The sequence below is a fragment of the Sinocyclocheilus anshuiensis genome, unplaced genomic scaffold, assembly GCF_001515605.1.
Source record: "Sinocyclocheilus anshuiensis isolate Anshui unplaced genomic scaffold, SAMN03320099.WGS_v1.1 scaffold1383, whole genome shotgun sequence".
NCBI classification, from domain to species: domain Eukaryota; kingdom Metazoa; phylum Chordata; class Actinopteri; order Cypriniformes; family Cyprinidae; genus Sinocyclocheilus; species Sinocyclocheilus anshuiensis.
In genome coordinates this window covers 101,669-127,438 of record NW_015536550.1, presented here as the reverse complement: position 1 = coordinate 127,438, position 25,770 = coordinate 101,669, and the positions used below count along the sequence as shown (strand labels likewise).

The following is a 25,770-nucleotide window of genomic DNA, read 5'->3' as shown; positions in this document are numbered from 1 at the left end:
CTGGGAAAGAGTTAACAGAAAGTTCACTTAATTAATTTAAGTGAACCTTGCCAGAATATTAGCCAAAGTTCTGAGAAGGTTCCCTATTGGTGGCTATGCATGTCTTAAAGTCCCTTTTAAAGGTGACATATCATGAAAATCTGACTTTTCCAGGTTTTAAGTGCTATAATCAGGTCCCCGGTGCATCTACCAACCAAGGAAACGTGATAAAGATTAACCCAGTAACTTTGTTTTGGTAAGCCTTTTTTTGCAAGCATCTGAGAAAACGAGCGCGTCAGATTTCGCCCCCTTGGTGACGTGGCAAAGGGATCTCATTATAATATTACCGCCGCTTAATCTGTAAATTTCCACCCACGGCGCCGTCATTGTGTTTTTTCACAAACGACAACGGTGTACCAGGTCTAATGCCATGGCAAAGGTTTGAGCAAAAATAAACATGCGATTTATTTCCCAGCTGTTTACCTTCACAGACATAACTGACTGTTTTTGTAACTCATGTGTGTTTTTGACATAAACTTGCGTGTGAATGAGAACTTAATTTAGTACTCACATGCTGTGACAGCCGCTTTCTGTTCGTGTGTTCGGATGTGTGCACTCAGAAAACCGTACATGATCTGTGGGGTATTTTGAGCTGAAACTTCACAGACACATTCTGGGGACACCAGAGACCTATATTACATATTGTAAAAAGGGGCATAATATGTCTCCTTTAAATAAAAACACACACAAGACAATTGTATGAGTTTATATGAGCTAAGGTTAGCTTTTAGTTTCATGAGTTTATATATATATCAGAAATATTTATTCTGAGATCTCTTGATCTCTTGAAATCTGGGTCTGCATTTGATTTCATTGATGTCTCGGAGAAACAACTGAAATGAAAGGGATTTTATTTGGGTTATTTCCAACAGGAAATGTGAACGTGGCACAGAAAAACTCAGATGTTGGGAGGATGATTGTCAAAAAGACAATTTTGTGTTTTTCACTTTTATAGACCTTATGCGTCAGAGAAACAAGTGTGCAGCCGTCTTTTTTTTTTTTGTCTTTGAACTTCCGTTTTTTTTCTGTAGCTCTATATCACCTGCATATACGTTTCTAGTTTGCCTGGTAAGACCTTGATTAACTGGTTCAGGTGTGTTTAACTGGGGTTGGTGCTAAACTCTGCAGGACACTGGCCCCTCAGAAGCAGGACTGGACACCCCTTATCTATACCAAGATTATTATCTAAAAATTAGACAGCCACCTCAAAATCCTGTCTGGGTCACACAGGTTCTTTGTTTAGTGAACACATCGGTTTGATGTCTCATCACTGCCTGTCATTGTGAACTTGTTGAATGTGCACACTCATCACACATGAACTAGAGTGACACACACAATGTGAGCACAACGAGGAAGTGAAGAGGAAGAAATGATCAATGTTTTGGAGTAAACTGTAAAAAAGTACCTTGACAGTTTTCTATTGTATGACACTTTGTATTTATATTGCATTTTCTAAAATAGGCTCTGCCATCAGTTTCTGTCTTACATAGCTGACATACAGTGGAAGTTAAAATAGCAGTGTGTGGTTTTGTCTTCAAAAATTTCATAAAGACATTGCAAAAGTAATCCATATTTATCCAGCGGTTTAAACTATGTCTATTGAAGAGACACGATTGCTTTACATGATTAAATACTGTATGGTCAGCCGTGCTTTGCATGACATGAGAGAACAAACATCATTGGTTTCTGCGCATCAAGCAAGCATGTTTGAGCTTTCGTTTACTATATTTGATGTGCTCTATGTGCATAGATCAATGTTTATGTGTACATAAAATCCTAAATTAAATCTGTTGATCATATCAAGCGAACATGCCTTTTCAGAAGACTTGGGGCATTTACACGAATCATCAAATAAAAATGGAAAATGTTTTATGAGTTTCGGCTGTTCATTTACACAACAAAGTGTAAACTACAAAAATGCAAATTTATGAAGATGGTGACATCAAGCGCATACATATTACATGTTTAGTCTATAGGTATGTGCACAGATGCGTATAGTGTTTCTTTACAAAATGACATTGCATTAATAATTCAGTGTTTTTAGTCATTTCGCTGATCTGAAGTTTTTAGTATATTGTTAAACTACTTGATTCATATGGATTACTTTTATCATTGCTTTATGGACATTTTAAAGCTTTAAAGTTTGCGTGGAATCAACTTTCAACGGACGGACAGAAACCTGATTTCATTAAAAAATAATTTGTGTTTCAAAGATGAACGAAAGTCTTAATGGGTTAAAATGATAAGAAAGTGACAAATTCATGACAATTTTAATTTTATTTAGGTGAACGAACCATGTAAAGGTGCAGTGTGTAATATTGACACACCTCCTCCTCAGACTTGACACTTACACAGGTTGTCAGTTTGAGAACAGGCAAAAGGAAAGAGCGCAACTGACAATGTATAGCAACAAGATCTACACTGATCTACACAATATCTACATAGATCTACACTACACTACACTGTTTTAATATTCCTCTTAGTCAGGTGGAATCTGTGATCTCTGACTCTTCCATGGCTACATTAATCTGTGTTGTCCACCACCTGGTCGAAATACTATTGCAGCGGTTCTCAACATTTTTTGGGCCAACGCATCCTACCCATTATCCAGGTCCCTCACCGCCCCCCATCAAATAAAATGTAGTCTAATTGTCTTCACTGGATATTAAAGTTAATAACAGTCTTTTGAATAGACTAGAAAATAATGTTGGTATTAGAGGAAGTGCACTGGCATGGTTCAAATCGTACTTATCTGACTGCCATCAATTCGTGGCAGTGAATGAAGAGGTATAATACCAATCACAAGTGCAGTATAGAGTACCTCAAGGCTCAGTACTAGGAACGTTACTTTTCACGCTTTACATATTACCCTTGGGAGTTTTTATTAGTAAACTTAGTGTTAGCTTTCACTATTATACTGATGATACTCAGTTCTATATTTCTTCGTGGCCTGGCGAAACATACCAATTTGCAAAACTAACAAAATGCATAGTTGATATAAAAAACTGGATGACTAGTAATTTCTTACTGTTAACTTCTAGAAAAAAACAAAAAACAAAAAAAAAACCGAGGTGTTAATAATAGGACCAAAATCCTCAGCATGTAATAACCTAGAACACGGTCTAAGACTCGATGGCTGCTCTGTCAATTCTTCGTCATCAGTTAGGAACCTAGGTGTGCTATTTGATAGCAATTTTTCCTTCGAAAACCACGTTTCTAGCATTTGTAAAACCCCATTTTTCCATCTCAAAAGTATATCTAAATTACGACCTATGCTCTCAATGGCAAATGCCAAAACGTTAATTCATGCGTTCATGATCTCAAGGTTAGATTATTGTAATGCTTTATTGGTTGTTCTGCACGCTTAATAAACAAACTCCAGCTGGTTAAAAATGCAGCAGCTAGAGTTCTTACAAGAACCAAGAAGTATAACCATATTAGCCCGGTTCTGTCAACACTGCACTGGCTCCCTATTAAACATCGCATACATTTTAAAATCTTGCCAATTACCTATGAAGCCCTGAATGGTTTAGCACCTCAGTATTTGAGTGAGCTCTTTTTGCATTATAGTCCTTCACATCCTCTACGATCTCAAAACTCTGGCCATTTGATAATACCTAGAATATTAAAATCACCTGCGGGCGGCAGATCCTTTTCCTGTTTAGTTCCCAAACTCTGGAACAATCTACCTAACACTGTTTGGAGGCAGACACACTCTGCTAGTTTAAAGATCCATCTCTTTAACCTGGCTTACACATAACACACTAACATCTATTATTCAAATCCGTTAAACGATTGTTAGGCTGCATTAATTAGGTCAACCGGAACGGGGAACACTTCCCATAAGACCCAATGTACTTGTTACATCGTTAGAAGAATGGCATCCACGCTAATATTAGTCTGTTTCTTTCTTACTCCGATGTCACCATAGCCACCAGATTCAGTCTGTATCCAGATCAGATGGTCACTGCAGTCACCCGTATCCAGTCTGTATCCAGCCCAGATGGTGGAACAGCACCTAGAGATGACCTGAAGGTCAGCGGAGACCATGTCAACTATAGATGAGCCCCAGAGACAGATCCCCTCTGTAGACCTCATCATCTAGACGGCCATAGGGACAAGACCACCGGAATCAGACGAGTCCTCTGCACAATCTGACATTGTTGCAACCTAGAATCAAACTGCTGGTTTTGTCTGGCCAGAGGAGAACGGCACACTATTTCGACACACTATTTCCCTGTTTAATGCTGTAAAGCTGCTTTGACACAATCTGCACTGTAAAAAGTTCTATATAAATAATGGTGACTTGACTTGACTTGACTTATTATTTAGTGTTTATAATGAGGACTGTTATTATATTTACAGTACCATTCAAATGTATGGGGTCATTACAATTTTTAAGAAATTGCTTTAATTCAAGGATCCATTGAATTGATCAAAAAATATAAAAAAATACTTTTTTTTTACAGTAAATTATTTGAAAATAAGTGTAATAACATTTATTTACATTTATTTACAGAGTTTCTGATTTTCATTGCTACAGCTTCAGTGGTGTTGAGATCTGATATACTGTACCCGGTTGCCCCAAATTTAAAGAGATAAAAAAAATCATGTTTAGAGTAAATCCACAGGGGCACTTTTATAGAAGAGATTTTAGTTTGTTCTTCCTTTTCTGGAACTCTTGAACACCCTTTTTTACTGCTGTGATATGTTTGGATGTTTTCCATTAGCTTTCAGTGAAAATAATATTTTTGTCATGACAACTCTCGGAGGGATTGGCATGGTAATGTACATGACAATGTTAATGTATTTGGTCTTGGTGGAATAGACCTTCTACGCTGCTGCTGCGGCAGAGCAAGTACCGAGACTTGCTAATGCCAATGCATCCACAACATGCTGCTGTAAGCATGTAAGAAATACCACTAAAGACTACCACGCCGACCAGCTTAACACTAGTTGCCTATGGCTATGTGTGCCTGGGCTACCACGCCGACCGGCTTAACAATAGTGGCCTAGGACTATGTGAGCCTTGGCTACCACGTCGACCGTCTTAACAATAGTGGCCTAGGACTATGTGTGCCTGGGCTACCACGCCGACTGGCTTAACTCTAATTAGACGCGCACTATGTGTAATGTTAATTAACGAAATGGATTTATGTTGCAATCCGATAGATAAGACCCCAGCATCCACCTGAGCAAATATCATAATTTAGTCATTTAATATCTGCTGTTACTGTCAACACTTCATCAGTCCCAGCGGCAGCATAACAGCTTGTTAATTCGTGTTCGTGCAATGATGAGATGGACAAAGTTAGCCAATGCATGTCATTTTACTCTCTCATGTAGATAAAGTCATCAGGGTTACAGTGCACAAACTCCTGGGTGGACTGACTTGAATGAACAAATAAAGCAGAATATAAATGTTTTTTCTCCATTTTCTGAACTACACAGCACAGCGATAGCACACGTCACACAAACACATTTCGCCGAACTACACTACCCATAATGCATTTCACTCGGAACTGCAACAACCATAGCGATAACTCTTAATTCCCTTCTCCCGCAACACTATCGTTGATATGACTGTGATAAGCGCGTGCTTCTGGCGCTGCGTGCAACTGAAATCAACCACACACTCATCACGATGAAAACATCGACCTTAGAAATTACAAACGTGAACAGTGAGATTACACCGATGTACTGTATATGGAGAACCCCAGTTGAAATGCATACACAAGAATGCTTATTTCATTTAACCTGTTTTCATATTCGTTACTATTAATGTGTCCTCAGAGCGATTACAAGCTCTAAAATGCCTTTTGCTCCAGCTGTATAAACACAGATGCTAAATGCTGCTGCTAATATACTTAATATTTCGCTGCTGCATACAATGCAAACTGCTAACATGGCACTTAGTTTAAACTTGTTTATGGTTGCTCATTTTGTATTCAATTAGGCAGACCACGCAAATATACACAGCGATATGGATTAAAAGAGCATTCACTTATCTTAGATGTTGATTTAGGCTGCTCTGAAGTGCGCTGCAAACTGCTACAGCAAAAAAAAAAAGCCAGGTATTTGAATATTGAGCAGTAAGCTCATTGGCTACCGATACAGGAGAGAACCAATCAGCTGCCATGTGACAATGATGTCGCCAGGTCAGATTGAGTTGGACCTATCGTACTGCGCCATCTAGAGTTTCATGCCAGAACTCTGTATTTATCCCTTAGTTTTAGAAAAGACCCTGTTTTTTGAGAATATATTGAATTTCCTTTCTTTCTGACATATGAACACTCTTTTACAATATTTAATACATTTTGTGAGAAAATTTGCTTACAAATACTTCAAAGAAAACCAAGTATAAACCCAAGTGCAGAAAAGTTGGGACGTTTTGTAAAATGCAATAAAAAAGAATCTGCAAGAAAGCAAGAATCTGTGATTTGTTAATTCTCTTTAACTTTTATTTAATTGACAAAGTACAAAGAAAATATTTCCAGTGTTTTCACTGACCAACTTATATGCATTTTGTTAATATAAACAAGTTTTGATATCGATGGCTGCAACACACTCTAAAAAAGTTGTGACAGAGGCAAAATAAAAGTGAAAAGGTTATGGAATATTTAGGTCTTTCACTAACTACCATACATAATATTGTGAAAAGATTCAGAGAATCCAGAGAAATCTCAGTACATGTAGGTGTAGTGCAAGGCAGGAAAGCTCAGGTGAATGTACTTGACCTTTGAGCCCTCAGATGGCATTGCATAAGAAACCGTCATGCTGCGTGTGATTAATATAGCCACATGGGCTCAGGAGTACTTCAGAAAACCACTGTCACTTAACACAGTCTGATGCTGTATCAAGAAATGCAACCTGCATCTCTGTAACACAAGGAGAAAGCTATACATCATTTCTATGCAGTGATGCCGCAGGGTTCTCTGGACCAGAGCTCATCCAGATAGTCAAAAAGACAGTGGAAATGTGTGCTGTACTCAGATGAGTCCACATTTCAACTTGCTTCTGGGAAAAATGGATGTCATGTTCTCAGTTCCAAAGACCAAAGTGATCATCCAGACTTTAATCAGCGACAGATGCAAACGCAATTAAAAAAGGTTACAGAGAATGAGCAAATAACATATTCTTGCTTTTATGGCATTTCACAAAATGTCCCAACATTTCTGGAATTGCAAAGATGGGAAACATATGCTCCTCATTTTCAAAATAGCTTCTATTTTAGTGCTTTATATCTTTGTTATAGTCAGTTAAATTTCAAATCTTGCTTTGATTTGTCAGCGTGGTGTTCCAGCTATAATAATAAGAAGAAATGCTACTTGAGCAACAATCAGCATGATTTCTGAAGGATCATTCATGTGACACTGAAAGCTTGAGTAATGGAGCTTTATCATGAGAGGAAAACACATTTTAAAATATATTCAAATAGAAAGCAGTTCTTTCAAATTGTAGATTTACTGCTTTTAGTTTTTTTTTTTTTTTAATGAATGCAATCTTACTGAGCAGAAGAGATTTGTTTCTAAACCTTTAACAAATCTGACATTTTTTAAATGGTGGTGTAAGTTATAGGCTATAATACAGTTTAAAAGCATGTATTTAATATATAACAGCCCACATTAGCTCATATACAGTCATTTTAAAAATATTGAATTGAATGCCAAAAAAGACATGGAATGCCACATTCATCACATATTTGTTTTGACTGGATTTGAGCTATCATTATCATTAGTTTCCAGATGAGCAAAAAAGCCATGTAATATAAATTAGGATATATTTATGAGCGTTGAATAAACTTTTTAGAAATTTAGCATTCAAACCATCCGCAGCCAGTCAGCAAACAAAATGCATTCTTATTTATTTTTCAAAACAAGAAAAAGCATCTCATACTTTTTCGTGTCTAAATGCTTGCTGTTGTTTTCACAGGAAGTTTGGCAACTGAGTTACAGAAAGCAGAGCGAGCACTGAAGTAAAGAGTCGTTGCTGGAAATGATACACCATCTAGTCTGCAAGTGGTAGTAACACTACTACAATGGCCACAAATGGTGCGACATGTTGCGTCAAAGCACATAGATCTAATTAAATCAGTTGTTCAGTAACTGAGCGCAAGCGCTACAGTAAACGGATGGCACGTTCTATTACTGATGCACTCCACACGCTTGCGCTACCGACAAGTTGACAAATAGATATAGAAAGTGTGCTTTGATGCATCCAGGTTAGAGATGGCGTTAGGATGTGGCAGACCATATTGCTTCCCCTGATGCTCTGCGAATGTTCCCGTTGAGAAACACTATACTATTGGGTAAACCGGCAGTGGATGGAGTCACACAGATCAAAACAAAAACAGACATTCCAACACGGAACACACATTTCACAGCATTGCTTTTCAGAGAAATAAGTATGTAAACTTAGCATGTTTCCCAAATATCGGCAAATGTATTATGTTATTTTTATGCTTTAGTATATACAGCACCTTTATATACAGATTGTATTTTATGATTGTATGATATCTTGATGCTAGACGTTCAATCAGAACTAACTTCAAACCGCAAGAAAAGTTCATCACATTAAATACAGACATTATCCAGTAATGTTTAGCATCCACAAAGCATCACAATACTAGTTTTGTTTTACAATTTCATGCCTAATATTTTTATCAAATGCAGTAATATTCACCTTGTACAGTATTTGCTAAGGTTATGGAAAGTATGTTTTACTTCCGTAAACATAACTTCCGTATGCTTTGTTTAATAAAAAAAAAAGGTTACACTTTATTTCGATAGTCCACTTTAGACAGACAGTCTACTAATACTCTACTAACTGCTAGTTGACATCAAAGTTCAAAGTTACTTGCTGTTAATAGAATGTCTAAAGTGGACTATCGAAATAAAGTGTTACCAAAAAAAAAAAAAGACAAAGATGCCTTGGCAAATGTGTGTGATCCAGCATCATCTCTCAGATTGATTTATGAGGCAAACATCAAACACAACCACAGACTCTTTATCCGAACACACACAGACACATTTCTTAGCAACGATCTTAGTAAACAATACTTGATCTTTGTAGGTTTACTTTACCTTCGAAGATATTTATAGTAGCATTTGTGAGCATTTAAAAAGCTTTGTTAAAGCAGCACAAACTATACGACAGATGTTTTAGCACTGAAAATACGAGGGTGTATAAATGTGTGATTGAGTACAGCACGGAAATACCACAAATGATAGATAATCAATCAATCGTGTATATCTGAATGTGTTGTGACAGCCTGATGGACTAGCATTTGTCACATCTATTCAGTTTCTTAACCTTTTCCTCATAGAGTATACAGAGATCATCACAATGAGAGCATTCTAAAAGGCTTCTCTTTTGTATTCTCTGCTAGAGTTTCGTTTCTGCTCCCTCACATGATACTTTACACTTAACTTGCTGGTCCACTAGATGACGTCTTTTAAATGGCCAGCAGCTATAGATCACATTTCTATGACGGAATAGAAGCAGGATTAAAGTCATATACAAGCAGCGTTTCGAGCTAAGGCCATTCTCTGTTTGCTATAAGGAGCCTGGGAAAATAAAGGATGTTTGCAGAGGTAAGGCCTTACTGTTTGATCAGGTTATAAAAGGCCTAAACTTCCTTTGGGACTTACCAAATATAATACCAGACCCAAAGTTTAAGACTTCCAGGAGCCAAATCAACAAGGCAATAAACTGTATTTATAAGAGGCATAACAGTGTTAAAAATTTGCAGTTGTTCTACCTGATCTGACCCGAAAAATGACTTTCATTGGTGTTTCATTTGGCTGTTGATTCAGTCATAATAGTGAACAGCATTAAAGCTCTCTCTCTCTCTCTCTCTCTCTCTCTCTCTCTACATTTTGTATAAAAACATTTAATTTGAATCTCACCACATTGAACACAGTTTTGGTTACCTAACAAAATACTTCTACAGTGCAGATCAAAAAGAGTTTTCACCGCAGCAGTAAAACTGTCTCATTATCTACTGTTTAGTTCATTCAAGGTGTCATATTTTTTCTGCTTATCATTCACATTCTTCACTTTATTGCTCTGTTCATCTTATGCCTATCATGCCTTCATGCATAACGTTTATAGAATGTTGTTCTATGGCACTCCCTTGTCATAAATGTTTTCTTTATACAAATTATTATGAAGGATTTTCAGTTTAGATTGCTTGAAACCACCCAGAGCCACATAAAACGATATCAGATTTCCAGTATATGTGTACAAATGATATTGTCTTTCTTCAGTTTCATTTCCTTTTGAGCTGAGTTCTCATGCTATGAAAAACTAAATACTGTATATTAAATGTTGGTCAAAAGAAAAAAAGATAACAGGTCACATAACTCTTTTAGAACAGCTGCTGTAATAACATTATAACAACTGATAGATTGTGTCACAATGGCACAGTAAGCAGAGACAAATGGCATTTAACCAGCTTAAAAAGCAATGAGAGAAATACATTTCAGTACAACCTACACTTTCAGAAAAAGGTACAAATATGTACCATTAAGGTCTAATATTTACACTTTGGGTGCTAATATGTACCTTTAAGGTACTTATATGCATCCTTTACAGGTAAATGAGGTAAAAATGTGTACCTTTTGAAAAGGTACCACCCCAGTGACATCTTTTAAACCTTTTTTTTTCATGAGAGTGTATATATTTAGGCAAAACCAACTGTAAGTCAAACGCTTAAGGGTTTGTGCGCCTCCTGACATTGAGAACACAATGTGAATACATTATCATAGATGTACTATTGAACAAGCTATGCATAAACTAACTAGTTTTGAGAATCCTGGTTTGTGTTTACAAAGAAACCGAACACGTGCTCCCACACAACCGTACGCTCCTCCCACAGCCAATGAGCGCAGCGGGGAATGTGACGTAGCCGAGGTGGGCGGGCACATGGACTTCAGTTCTTATGGACGTTCTAATTATTCATAAAGCGGACCAACTGAGCGGCGTATGTAAATGAGTCAGGTTTAAATGCATTCGTAGGCTTATTCCAGACTCAGTGAATGAACGCTAGCCTGGAGTGAGTGCCTCGATAATTATCTGGATTCTGTTGCGTTGATGAAATAACCTTTAAAATCCACGCTTTGAAACCGAATTGACGTTCAACTCCTAAACCGAAATAACCGTAGGTCATTTAGTCAGGGCATCCAGCTGCCGTCCACCGAGCAGACGCGAGTCTTCAGCGGACTGATCTCTCCATGTCCTCCGCGGATGTGTCGCAGCAGAGCCGGCGCTGCTGTGTTTTGTCGTGGGAGCAGGTGCAGCGTCTGGACTCCATCCTGGGAGAATGCGTCCCGATCCACGGCCGAGGAAACTTCCCTACACTCTCCGTTCAGCCACGGCATATCGTGCAGGTACAGGATCTCATACTCACATAAAACAGTACGAAACCTCGGTTGAACTCGCTACTTTATGGGCTTTCTATGTTCAAAATTGAATGCGGTAAGAAATGTGGATAGAACTCCGATTCCAAGTGTTACAATAATTTGGAACATTCCTGAAGGATTCCAATGAATTCTCTCTGACACAAAACAAAACAAGGCGTTATAAGCGAACACTGGTACGATTACAATTTATCTTCTTCACAAATGCTCACAAAAACGTCAAAAAAATAAAATCATTATTTTATTATGCCGCAGTAAATTGGTGTTTTTAGTCACTATTATCAAAGACACTGTATTTGCATGCTTAAAATGTAGCACTATTATATAATAATAATAATAATCAGCGGCTGTATCACAGAAACATTCCATCTTAATTCTTGAGTTAAGATTTGAAAAAGTTCTGTTTCCCAATTCAAATGGTTATGGTTATGAAACCGATAGGATTCTAATGATATTTTTGTACAGCACCATAATAAAAAAAAAAAAATATATATATATATATATATTCCAAGTAATATAGTTTATTATCAGAACTGCAGGCTGTTCATGGTTGCCAAGCGACATAGAAACTGGATGTGTGGTCATGGGTATGAGTTTATTGGCTATTTTATAATGTTTTAACCTCATCCATGTAGAGCAGGAATTATTGGATTTATGAAATCATATTTACATAAGGATCATTGTTTATGAGAAATGACTTGCTAATCCATGCTATTTCTTCTGTGTCATGAACAGTTCACTGTCATTCAGGAAATAATTGGATGATTAATCTGGCATTATCAGCCGAAGGGAAATGACAGTAGGCCTATTCAGCTCATGTTTCACTAAAGTAAATGTATTAATGTAATAATAATAATTTACTAATGTTTATGCATTGACATCTTGATGCACAATTTGTTACACTAAGGTATTGTTAAAATGTTAAAATACTAGCGTTTAAAGTTCTGTGGTAGTTTTTTCAAGTGTAAGTTTTTAAGCATCTCTACTTAAGCATTTTTTTTAAGCATCTCATCTTCATCTTACATTTCAGTATAATCTGTCAGTTTCACAATGAGTTGCCAAGACGATTATTTTTCATGCTTATTTTACTGTAATAGATACATTCTTTTGCAGTCAGTCATGACTTTTGCAGTCTTACTGGAAAAGGTTTATGTGGCAGCTTTTCTTCCGTGCTGAATTCCAGCAGATATCAGCAGGTGTTCACGACTTTCCCTTTAATCTATTTAACATCCAGAGAGACTCTTCATATTATTTATGATATTATTCCATACACAAATATACACTCGACAGATTCATTTTTTAATAATACACTTATTTACGGTAAAAAACCGGCAGCTGTGGTTGCTGGAATTTTGCCGTTACATGTAATGTCCAATACAGTTTTTCACCGTATATAGTAGGGGAATTTACCGTTAACCATTTAACAGGCGTAGCATGTAGCATTTTTACAGTCTTTTACCGTAAAATTTACGGTCATTTTTTACAGTGTAAAAATAAAAAAAAAAAAAAAAAAACTAAATAATGAAGTTTTGAGCATAGATCATTTTTATTAGCAGAGATAAATGTTTCAAACTTGTACTTCTGTATACTTCAACATTTTGTGTGACTAATTAAAAAACCTCAGGCTTTGCTTATTTCTATTTTTTTTTAAAGGAATGGAGTATTTCCCTTCATTTGGCTTGTTTTAATTGCAACCTTGAAACAAGAGATATATATAGTATTTTTTACCCAGCCGTATTAAACGGGCTATTCGAAATTTGGCCACTCTCTGATGACATCACTGACCTTTCAGATGAATGTGCTCATTACTCTACCATCTGGTCGTATCTAATGTGAGAACCACAGAAATGCCCAGAAGGTTTTAGGTCTTGCAGTATCTCATCTTTAATTCATTTTTTGATTGTCTTTATGAAAACTATCCACTATAAGACTCTCTCAATAAGGCCAGTAGTTAATTTACATGATGAACAGTCATTACAGTTCATAGTTACAACCTACCAACTGTAGTCTTGCATAGCCAGACTTTTGACTTCGCAGAAAATCTGGTTCACTTTGCAGTTTAGGCTGGTCAAAACAGCCTATTTAGACAGGATGAGACTGTCTGACTGACATATAAAGCAACCAAACGGAGTTTGTCTTGTTTAGGAGCGGGTTTATCTGAAAGTATTTTCCAAAACCCTGAATATTCTGTACTGAAAACACCTTCATTACTTTCCATCCAATTACGTCCACAGAATTACTGTCCATCCAAACGTAATAAGTACAGATTATTTCCCAGACAGAAGACAAACAATATACAATTCTGCTCATGACTATGTAGTTTGCTTGCAACTTCCTCAAAAACTCTCATCAATTATCATTGTTACTCTTATTTCTAATATATTTAAAAGATTTGAATCAAGTCCAGTGATTAGTTAATTCTTACACAGAATTCTTTACACTGAATAAAATTCCACCTATTATTTCAACTTAAAACTTAAGTTCAGTTGCTGCCTTAACTTGGATGTACAAGGCATTTCAACTTAATTTATATTAAACTGACTTAAAATTTCATATAACGTATATGAAAAGTTAAAATTGCTCAACTTAATTTGACGAGTAAATAGAAAAACATAGGTTGCCATGACTTACTGATCGTATCATTTTTTGTTTTTTACAGTGAAAACATAATTTTGTTTCCTGAAAGAGTGATAGAAACCTGTGCATCTCAACTGTTAAGTAGCATTCTGGCAATCTGATTGGAGCTTGCCGTATTTTTGTAGTTTTGTCTACAATATAACACATCTACAACCACCAGGAGGCAAACTCTCAAATTTGTTGGCCATCAGCCCACCAGAAGGTTGTTTGTTTCCTGGTATCAGTATTTGGTGTTGTTGTAAAGCATTCACCGTCCTTATAACCAAGTGCAGAAAGAACTCTCTTGACACAAATCACCACTATTTCATTTTTCTCAGTGGTATCATTACTGTAGTGTTGCTTGGCTTACACTGGCCCGTTTAGCAGACAAAGTTGGCTTGTTTGTGGCACATAAGGTTAACAGCGGATTAATCCTGTTGGAAACAGTAGACTTGTGGGCCAGAGCTGACATGGCATCCGTGTGGTAAAGAGGAGCCTGGTAAGTCTTTTTGTTTGGCCAGAGTGTAAACTAAGTCCTCAGGATTACATTTTTTCTATCTGAAAGGATACACAGACTCTACATCTAAGCCATTCCCATTGTTCCTGTCTTAGAACAGGTGCTTTTCTGAGTATGTGAATGGATGTCTTAAAGGAATTCATCCCTCCAGCATGTAACATAATCCTGGTTAAAACCAGGGGCTGGAATCAGTGTGAGGTATAGATTACACCATTGGTCTCAAACTCAATTCCTGGAGGGCCACAACTCTGCAGAGTTTAGCTCCAACCAGCTCCAAATCACACCTGCTTGGAAGTTTCTAGTGATCCTGAAGACCTTGATTAGCTGGATCAGGTGTGTTTGATTAGGGTTGGAGCGAAACTGTGCAGAGATGTGGCCCTCCAGGAATTGAGTTTGAGACCAATGGATTCCACCATACACCCTTACCTGCAGGGGGAGCTAATCAACACAGCCTTTTTAACCTTATTTTAGTGTAAAATGCATCTTTTTTGGAAAATAGTGGTAATATTGGCCTCCAGAGAAATTCAATTTCAAGAAATTCAAGAATCTAAAAGCTAGTTTAAGTTTTGTCATCATTTACTTCTTACATCTTACATCTGTCTTCTATTTCCACATTGTGCATTTACGAATAAACCACTGGTTTTAAAATCTTCCCGGTCTACTGCCATTTGTTATGACATCCGCTTCGAACATTACAATGCACACGATAACTTTCGTTAACTCTGCAATAAGTAAATCCACTTCAAGAGCTAATTATCCTTCAACAGCGATGCAGTAGTGCTACTGAAAAAAAGGAAGTTCAAAGACAAAATTCAAAGATGGCTGAGCACTTGTTTCTCTGATGTGTATGGTTTATAAAACCGCTTCAGTCTGTTCCTCAAACAAAGCTATCATTTGCAGTGTTGGGGAAAGTTACTTAAAAGTTATGCATTACAGCATTGCATTATTCTCTAAAAAAAGTAACTAATTGTGTTACTTAGTACTATTTATGTTATGTAATTTGTTATGTTACTTTTGCATTTTCTCATCAGGGCTAGGCTTGCTTGTTTGTTTTTAATATAAATGTTCTATTTTTGGTAAATGTAAAAGCCCTTTCACACCAAAAGTGAAATGAATAAGCCTCAGGCAGAAGGAAATATAAATTCACATCTGTCCAGTAGAGGGCGCAACTCAAACAAACCTTTCAGCTCTGCTGCCGTTCTGGATTGCATGAAGAATAGGATGCACGAAAAGAAAGTTCAAAACATGAGGTGCAAATGTTATGCTTATTGAATGTAATTTTTGCTTATTACGGTTGAATTGGATAATCGAAGGTCAGCAGCAAAGACATTGGTTAATAAAATTGGAACAAATACATAAAGGATACTTGTGTTATTTAACATTTAATTATTGCACGTTTGTGTCATAATCTAAGTTTGCAGTTCACTGTTTTTATTACTTAAAAACATTAAGTAATACTTAATTACTTAACTAGTACGTTACTTTACTAGTTACTTGAAAAAAGTAATCTCATTACGTAACTCGTGTTGCTTGTAATGTGTTACCCCCAACACTGATCATTTGGCGTCGTGTGGACCACTTTTATGGTGCTCAACATCCCTAGTGTTCATTTTGAAAAAAGCACTTTGGACATGCTGGGATTTTCTTTTGTCATCCATAGAAAAAATGTCTTGGTATGGAATAGCTTAAGGGTGAGCAAATGATGACACACTTTTCATTTTGGGTTATTGTTTGGAAAATCAGATGAATGATTCTTTAAACAAAGTCTTACTAATGGAGCACAGAACTGATGTAATGGAAGTTATGTATGAGTAAGTGCTTAAAGCTTTATCCAAGCTTCATATAACACCCAGGATTATCCACATGGCCATCCAATAGCTAGAATTTCAAAGATTCCATTAAGTGAATTTTTGGGAAAGATTTAAAGGGTAAAACTCTTCATAGTCTATTCTAGTACAGTGGATTTACTGACTCATGTGCCTGAGCCTGGGCCAGTGTCAGAGACTCGTAAGTGGTTCATTCATCCCTTTACATTTGGCAGTTCACTGTGCTCACAGTGGTTGTCAGTGTCCAGGGGGCAATGATGCTGTTCTGCTGGCCTGTTCCCCAGCCTGAACCTCATCCCACAAATAAAACAGAGGACCTTTTTTAGCTAGGTTGGAAAACCAAACAGGACGTGAGTTTACGTGTCACCAAGGCGTTGTCAGCTGCAGTCAGACCAGTGCATTTGTGGCTTTTTTTTATAAGTCTTTCACATAGGGTCAAAGGAAGTAGCCTTGTGGGTTTACCTTGTACAGAATACCAGATCTCTTTTAAACCAGGGATGCCCAATCCTACTTCTGGAGATCTACTGTACAGTACCTACCTGCAGAGTTCAGTTCCAACCCTAATCAAACACACCTGTCTGTAATTATCCAGTGCTGCTGAAGATCCTAATCAGCTGGCTCAGGTGTTGGAGGTGCTCGGGGTTGGAGCTGAACGTTGGAGGTAGATTAGGCACCTCTGATTTAAATGGTCAAACAAGGATTTTGCAGTATAGCAATGTTTTTATTTAAATGTGGTCTTAATTGTACAGATCACAAATTATATCCCATTTCCCCTAAATAACAATGACATTAAATGGAGAAATTAGTCTCAGTAATCATGCTTTGTAAAAGTGTCTTCTCCAGAATTTTAAGAACATCCTATTATTTTATTTATTTACTTATTTTTTTGTTATGAAGAAACATGACTTGCTAAAGACTCACTCAGGCCCCGTCCACACGGAGACGCGGTTAACTGTATACGCATACATTTTGTACCGTATAGGCATTTCGTCCCCACGAATCCGGCGTTTTGGGATGGACTCCCAGAGTGGATAAATCTGAAAATGCCGCCCTTGCGTTTTCGTGTGGACAGCGAATCCGTATATTTTCTGAAACGATGACGTCTTCAGCCCACGCCTCGCACCTAGTCAGACACCGCTACGTCACGTAACAGCAACAAAAACATGAACAAACACTGAACGATTGTCTTATTAACTAACATTAACACAGATTAATAAATGTATTGTTCCATGTTCGTTTGTATACCGCGCGCAAAGTTTATGCACATAGTCCAAGTCTTCTCCTCCGTTTTAGTGTATCTCTGTGGCAGAATTACAGCGCCACATACTGGTCTGGCATGTATACTACATCGTTTTGTGTCGGTTTCGTGGTTTCGTGTGGACGCAGATATTTCTTGAGACGAGGGGAAAAAAAAGATCGGATAGGGAAAGCTCTGGCTTCGTGTGGATGTAGCCTCACTGATCAACTCAGTGGAGATATATTATATAAATATTGTAATCACAATAAGTGTGCACTATTTTTGTCGTCACTGGCTTGATGGGAGTTCAGCAATTACTGTTGCCTTTTTATTGTGCCATGTATTTTAAATAGTTATTTTTAAAGAGCCCTTCTCAAGATTTCTTTTTAGAGTGAATGCACCCTATCTCTCTCTCTCGCTCTCTCTCTGTGTGTGTGTTTGTGTGCTGTTAGTGAACATATCCTGTGTATGAGCGCTCTTTAGTTCAGGGACAAGTTCTCACTATTAACTAACTTTTAACTATGACTTTTTTTCTGTATAAACTCCTAATTTGCTGCTTATTAATAGTTAATAAAGTAGTTGTTAGGTTTAGGGTTGGATTAAGGGATCTAAAATATGGTCATGCAGAATAAGGCATTAATATGTGCTTTATAAGCACTAATAAACAGCCAATATGCTTGTATTATGCATGTTAATAAACAACTAGTTAATACTGAAAATTTGTCTGTAAACTAAAGTGTTACCAGTCTCATATTTGGTGCATGCTGCCAAAAAATGATTAATCGTAATTATAAAATAATAATACAAAAAAAGTCCCTATTTGAGTCTCAGATTTATGTTAGTTTAGTTAGCCATCTGTCTGAAAGTGTTAGGTTACCACTGTAATTAACTAGTTCTCCATGCTGGAAAAAAATGTTTTTCCGGCAGCTCTTTTTCATGGTCATTCAAATGTATAATTCCATTGTGGAAACTGAAAGCTTCATTTTATGTCCCGACCTTTGCTATATCCCAGAAAACCAACATTTGTTCTGGAGCACTGTGTCGTTTTTCATCTTGAGTGCTTTTCCAGTGTCTTGTAGTTTGTTTTTTTAACTCAGATTTTTCACCTGGTCGTTTTTAGACTGGTTGTCAGAAGTGTTCAGACAGCATTTAGTTTCTGAAAGCTACAGACACTGCTGGGATTATGTAAATCTGCAGACAAATAGGTCAACCACTATCATGTGGTGTGATGGGTAGACAATGCGTGAGCCCACATTCATAAATCAGAGACAGACAAAGAGAAAGGAAAAAGTGGTACAAACAATATATAGCAACGCACATTAACACCTTAGTCACTGCATAACAATACTCCCACCCAGTAACCACCCAGAACGCAACCGTATATCAATGCTCTGAAAGCCACTTGTATCACTTTAGAAACCTCATATCAATGCTCTCACAACCACCCACAACACCCCTAGCATCATGGCGGTGACGTTTTCTCCACTGGATCCACTTACTTCTCTTCTGCTCTGGCTGGCCAATAGACTAGAAATAGACTAGAGAACTAGAGTAAAGAGTTTCACAGATTCTCAATTTTCTAGGCCTTTGACCCAGACTTAATCATATCTTGTCAAGTTGAGTGGAGATTCTCCATTTCTTCAGTGCTCTTGGATGCACTACTGGGTTTAGGCCTGTCACGATAACAACTTTTTGTTGTGTGATATATTGCCCCAGAAATAATTGAGATTTTATGACCATTTTATGCCACTGAATATATAATCATAATGTAAAAGGATAATAATGCAAGAAGGCCTACACACACCAAATGACAACAAACTTTTAATTTTTAAGAATATTTAGATCATGGAAATTAAGTATCAAAATATTAGATACCTTAAAAAACTTGAATAAATAGTAAATAAACATTTTCTAACAAAAAGTGCTATGTAACAAGTAGAAAAAAAGAAAAATGCACAAAGAACTTTTTCCATCTACAGATTTTTCCCTGACCTTCTTTTCTCTGTAAATGAAGGGTGCACACACTATTGCTGAAAAACACAATCACTACTTAGCAGTCAGATGTCCATATGCACAAAGGCACAGATCCCCAAACAAGACCATGTCTGCAAATTAAACTGTTTTTGTAGAAGCATTTTTTAAATTTGAACGAGCACCTCATGACTACACCACGTTATGTACGAGAAGCTGCAAAAGACACAGGTGCAAGTGGAATGTGCAAAACATGGTGACATTAATTGTTAAGTAAATATAATGTGCGATATATTGCATCACCAAAAATTATTGAGGTCATGTACATATATTGTGCGATAAGTCGATATATTGATTATTGCGACAGGCCTAACTGGGTTGGTTAAATATGTGGGTCACTCTCAATCTAATATAACGCTCCATTTATTTTATAGCTATTTCTGTCTAATCACTGAGAATGTCAGTTGTTTTAAAAGTTGTTCATTAGCTGATGTCAGCTGGCTTTGGAGTCTTCTTGGAGGCCTTCTTGACTTTGTGTGTGTTTGAGAGAAATATGTACAGATTAAGGGCAGAAAAGCAAGAAAGCTGCCAAGACCAGCACTGACTTGTCATTTCCCAGGGCTAATCAGTTTCCCAGGGAAAACAGAATGCTTTCTCTAGTGAATAATTACATCTCAGTTCTCACCTGTGTCCAGTCTGATAGAGATGTGTGTTTGCTTCTGAGAACTCTGAGGTTGTGTGCAGAAGCGTACTAAGATTACAGTACTGCACTGCATGAACCTCAGAAAGAAAGGTTGCAATTTCCTTCTACTGTAGCTGGTCTGTTAAACCAATGTAATTCCTCTTCTTCTTGAATGTCTAGACTTGTAGTTCCTTCAATGGTGAAACTGTTTTCTTGTGCATTGTGGATGCCCAGTTTTGATGTGGCAAAACATTTCAAATGAGGTGTGACCAGGGTCGCATTTATCCCCACAGTTTCTGTAGGATTGCAAGCCTCATTCAGAAAGTTGCAAGCCCATCATACACAATTCACAAAATCACCCCTTACATGATTGATTTTTATCTATTTTGACTGAACTGGTTGCTTTTTCAGTAACCAGTTAGTGAGAGTGTAGTACTACCTTGCTCTGTTTTACACATTTAGCAATTTTAAATACATTCCACAAGATTTCAAAGATTTGAATTTCAAATTCAAATTCTCTATACATCGATCAGTTACATTGATGATATAGTGACATCATCCTTCAGGAAATGACATCAATTTTAGTGGAAAAACAACAGCCCATATATGTGAAAGTTTTATTAATGGATTTGATGAATCCTGTGATGTTTTGTGGAATTAAGCCCGAGACACACTACACGATTTTCGGCTGTCCCAGATAAAAGATTGGCATCATGAAACAATCGTGGCGATTTCTGTGATTGTGGCTCCTAATTGGTGGTCCTATGTCGTACAGTGAGAGAGGTTCAAAGATGCCCGTTGTCATGGTCTTGCGACAGTGTGAGAAACTCAGCATGATCATCGCACAGTGCACAGTGCTGCTACAACCCATGTTTACTGACCAGCCAATAAAAATGCGACATGAAATCAACACGACATGGCGCTAAAACATAAAACTGCTTACCTCAAGCTCTTATCCCTTCCTCTTTCGCCGCTTTACCACTAGTGCATACTGATGATGTTTTATTCTTCTATAGTAACGTGTGTCAATAGATGTCATGTACAGTCTACATGCATGCCATACCCAGGTTTATTAGATCTGTTGCACAGTGTGATTTGCAATGATCTTACAGGATTGCTAAAATCGTACAGTCTGTAGAAGGCTTTAGTTGGTTTGTGTCAAGACCAGTTCAAGACCAGTTGTGTCAAGAGTCCTGGCTAAGACCCAGGTAAACTGAGTCAGAGTCAAGACTGAGACCAGAACAGGGTTGAATAATGGACTCAACCCTTTTCTGATCTCGGTTTTGACTTGGACCAAGGTCCATAACCGAGACCAAGTCAAGACAGAGACCAGCAGAAGGGTCTGAATGATTCAGACAGTGTAAATATCCTTTTATTTCTGGGTATATGAAGCCTGGTTTTGTGCCAGTGTCACACAAGCCACTCTATACAGTGCACTTTGGTCCAGAGATACGCAATAGCACAAATTTAGTCATCAAAAACCACATAACATCTGCATAGTTTGAGTCAGAGTCAACCCAGGAGGCACACAATGTCATAAGATGTTGATATTTGGTTACATTTCAGTTGCAACGTCAGGTGACCAAAATTCAAGTCAGTTCAGCATTTAATGTCAATAGTAATTTGATGTCCAATACCAACGTCAGCTGATGTTGATATTTGTTGTTTTTAGGTCGTGTAACCAAAACCAATGCAAAATCAACCTCAAATTGGTGTCAAATACTGATGTCAACCCAATTTTCATTCTCAACATCATATCCAGTGTTAACCTGACATTATATTGACGTCCTGTGCCTGCTGGGAAGACTGTATTCCTGGGAGTCCAATTGCTCCTGAGTGACCAAAAATATGGTATTGGTCACCACAACACTGTCTTAAGCATTCCATCCCCTTTAATGAAGTTAAAGGAATCTGTGTCCAATTTGTGAAAAAAAGGTTATCACGCTTAAAGTTAGGGTAGGCGATTTTGGAAAGGCTAGAGATAGCAAGTTAGCTTTGAAAGCAAGATCCCCACCCTCCCTGCATAATCGCTCTGCAAAGCCACACCTCCCACAAAACACACAAATATGCTCAGGCAGACCAGAGACTAACCTGCGACACGATGAGAGATGGCGTTTGTGGAGGATTGAATGCAACACTGTCAGATTACTTCACGTCTCATTCACCAGTGAGAAAACATTACAGTACAAAGCGCATAATGTTACAATAATAGTGCCTTTCATTCATGCTGTAACGCGCTGATGACGTATCATGTCTGTGCAAACAGGGTGCACAGAGGTATGCAAATACATATTTGATGTTCGGACCGAACATATTGATTGGACGAAATTTTCTGGGTCCTATGCCTTCCACAGAAGATATAAATACATATAAATACATTTAGACCACTTAAATTAAAGAGTGCTATCGAGATGTGAAGAGGCACGTCCTGATTTTGCTGAGTTAGATGTGTTCCTAGGTCAACATATTTTGTTGACCCTGGAACAACATTTTAAACCAAAAATTTAGTCTTGACCCTATCCCTACACCTAAACCTAACTTTAACCATGAGTAATCCCTAAAGTCAGAGGAAATGATAGATGAATGACACTGATGTGCAAGCACCAAACACTGATTGTGTTACAATCAGTAACACTAAACTTCACAAAAACTATAAACTGGTTCTTCAAATCTGATTGGTTAATCACAATGTTGTTCCAGGGTCAACAAAGATGTTGATCCAGGAACATGTCGCACTTGGTAAAATCAGGTTCTGCATGTGAAGAGACTTTCAACCAGCAAAAAAAAAAAAAAAACTGCCTTTAATAGTGTCTCTTTCTGTGTCTCCTTCACCTGTAGGTGGTGCGGGCTCGTCTGGAGGAGCGAGGCGTAGCGGTGCGTGATGTGAAGCTGAACGGCTCAGCTGCCAGTTATGTGCTCCACCAGGACACTGGCCTGGGCTACAAAGACCTAGACCTGATCTTTGGCCTGAGTCTGACTGACGACAGGACCTTCCGTCTGGTGAAGGACGTGGTCCTGGACAGCCTCCTGGAGTTCCTGCCCGCCGGTGTGAGCCGGGACCGCATCACTGCCCAGACCCTGAAGGAAGTGTATGTGCAGAAGCTGGTGAAGGTTTGCAACGACACGGACCGCTGGAGCCTCATCTCACTTTCTAACAACACTGGCAAGAACGTGGAGCTGAAGTTTGTGGACTCCCTGCGACGGCAGTTTGAGTTCAGCGTGGACTCTTTTCAGATCGGCTTGGACTCGCTGCTGCTTTTCGACCGCTGCTCCGAGACGCTCATGTCCGAGAGTTTCCATCCCACTGTGGTCGGAGAGAGTATGTACGGAGACTTTAAAGAAGCGCTGGGACACCTACACGCTAAAATCATCGCTACGCACAGTCCAGAAGAGATCCGTGGCGGCGGGCTCTTGAAGTACTGCCACCTGCTGGTAAGCGGTTTCCGTCCAGCGTCCGAGACGCAGATGAAGGCGCTCCAGCGCTACATGTGCTCACGCTTCTTCATCGACTTCCCCGACATCAATGAGCAGCAGAGGAAGCTTGAGGCGTACCTGCAGAACCACTTTAACGGCATGGAGCACAAGCGTTACGATTGCCTCGTGACTCTCCATCGCGTGGTGGATGAAAGCACCGTGTGTCTCATGGGCCACGAGCGGAGGCAGACGCTCACGCTCATCTCCTCTCTGGCACTACATGTGCTGGCCGAACAGAACGCCATTCCTGCGCTGTCTAACGTTACGTGTTACTACCAACCAGCGCCCTACGTCAGAGACGTCAACTTCAGCAACTACTATGTAGCACATGTGCATTCGCCAATTTCCACCTGTAACAACTCCTATCAGACATGGCTGCCTTGTAGCTGAGCCATAAAGGGACGAAAACACTGCTGGGGAATATTTGCAGTTTTCAGATGATGTTTGGTTAAAATCCTCAGACTTTCCAGGGGGAATCTCATTAAAACATGTTTGATGTCACAACTCACAGAAAAAGAACATACTGAATATTTTGCATTAAGAAATGACCATTTCTCAATTGTGATTCTCGTTATACTTTCATATTTTTGATGAGAATTAAAGTGAAAATCAAGACATTACAACAAATACTACACATTTTAGGATTTGGAAAATTCTTGTACTTAATTTTTCTTTAAAATTATTTTGCGATGACCAAAAAAAAAGTCTTAATGGTCTTACAAGTAGGCTTAAATTTCTTTACGCATAATATAGGTTCTTATTTTTTTCCTTGTGATTTTGGGCTGAAATATGACCCAGACATGTTTTTTGTATGGTTTCATGAGATTCACTATCCAATTTTACCGTTTTTCTTTTTTTCTTTTGTGCAAAATTGGACCAAATGTCAGATAATGTGTCTTTAAGTGGATGCCACCAATCCACCCCAGTTTCACTGAACTCTACTATACTGGAAGACTCAAAATATTTCAGATTGCTCTCAAAATCTTTTTTGAGGATTTTGTCCAGTGCGGATGAAACGACAACAATGAACATTGGGAGGAAGGTGGGAAAATGTCTAAAGCACTTCTCTACTCTATGTATGTGTAACCCATTCATGTTTTATAAGTGAAACATTTTTAAGTTATGAAACAACTTTTGTTGGAAGTTATGAAAAAAAATAGAGAAACAAAATCAAGAAAACAGTAAAGCTGGGAGACTATGTTCAGTTCTGACCGTGGTTTGCTACTTTCCTTATTTGAAAAACTGAGGACCAAAGACTTTAGATGTACCAGTTTAAGTGGAATGTTACTTCTGTGACTTCAAGTGCCTGAAACCAACTACAAAATGACATATGTAAATTAAAAATGTTTATTGTTTTGTTCTCCTGGCTACTGTATACTACAGTATTTTTATTTTCAGGGTAATGGCATTTCCTTTCCAAATCATAAAAAAAAAAAGAAATACAGCTAAAATTGCTCCTAGTCTTTTTGCCTTATTTGTAGAAATGCATGTGCACACATATCACAATAAAAAGAGTATAGGAAAATAATCATATTCATGGCGTGTTACAAAATAATCATAATATGAATGTTGCTAAACTTTATGGTGGATGCTATTTTTACTCTTTGTATTTGGACACTTATTTGCTATTTTAGTTCCCTTGCATTAGATAACAAGATATCAAAAAGTGCAATAAAAAAAAAAAACGTCTTAAGTATTATGGCACTAATGAAGTAATTATTTGCTAATGTGATGAACCTGTGGTTGCTCTATAGGACACCTCTGTGAATTTGTGGAGAACTTCTCTCACACATCCACTAAAAATCTCCAGTTGATTGAAAGTCATTGCAAAAAAATGACCTAGACGCCAAATGATTAAAAGTCATTTCAAAAATGGCTCAGAAAAGTAGTTGTAGATTTGAGCAAAGATATTGCAGCATTTGAGCACAGATGCCTTGCTATTTTATTATCTAATAAAGTGACAGTCAGATATTTTAATATCTAAATAC

At 37.8% G+C, this 25,770-nt stretch overlaps 1 protein-coding gene across 1 annotated transcript; it reads left to right on the top strand.

Moving 5' to 3' along the window:
- The first annotated feature begins 11,066 nt into the window (after positions 1-11,066).
- Positions 11,067-24,328, top strand: LOC107700817 (protein FAM46A-like). The gene is made up of 2 exons (XM_016502632.1): positions 11,067-11,429; positions 23,147-24,328. The coding sequence occupies exons 1-2, from the start codon at positions 11,274-11,276 to the stop codon at positions 24,170-24,172; spliced, it is 1,182 nt and encodes a 393-aa protein (XP_016358118.1). The 5' UTR covers positions 11,067-11,273; the 3' UTR covers positions 24,173-24,328.
- The last annotated feature ends 1,442 nt before the right edge of the window (positions 24,329-25,770 follow it).

Coding starts and splice junctions, on each gene's coding strand:
- LOC107700817 (XM_016502632.1), top strand. CDS start 11,274: ATGTCCTCCGCGGATGTGTCGCAGCAGAGCCGGCGCTGCTGTGTTTTG. Junction 11,430..23,146: donor AGCCACGGCATATCGTGCAG/GTACAGGATCTC, acceptor CTTCACCTGTAG/GTGGTGCGGGCTCGTCTGGA.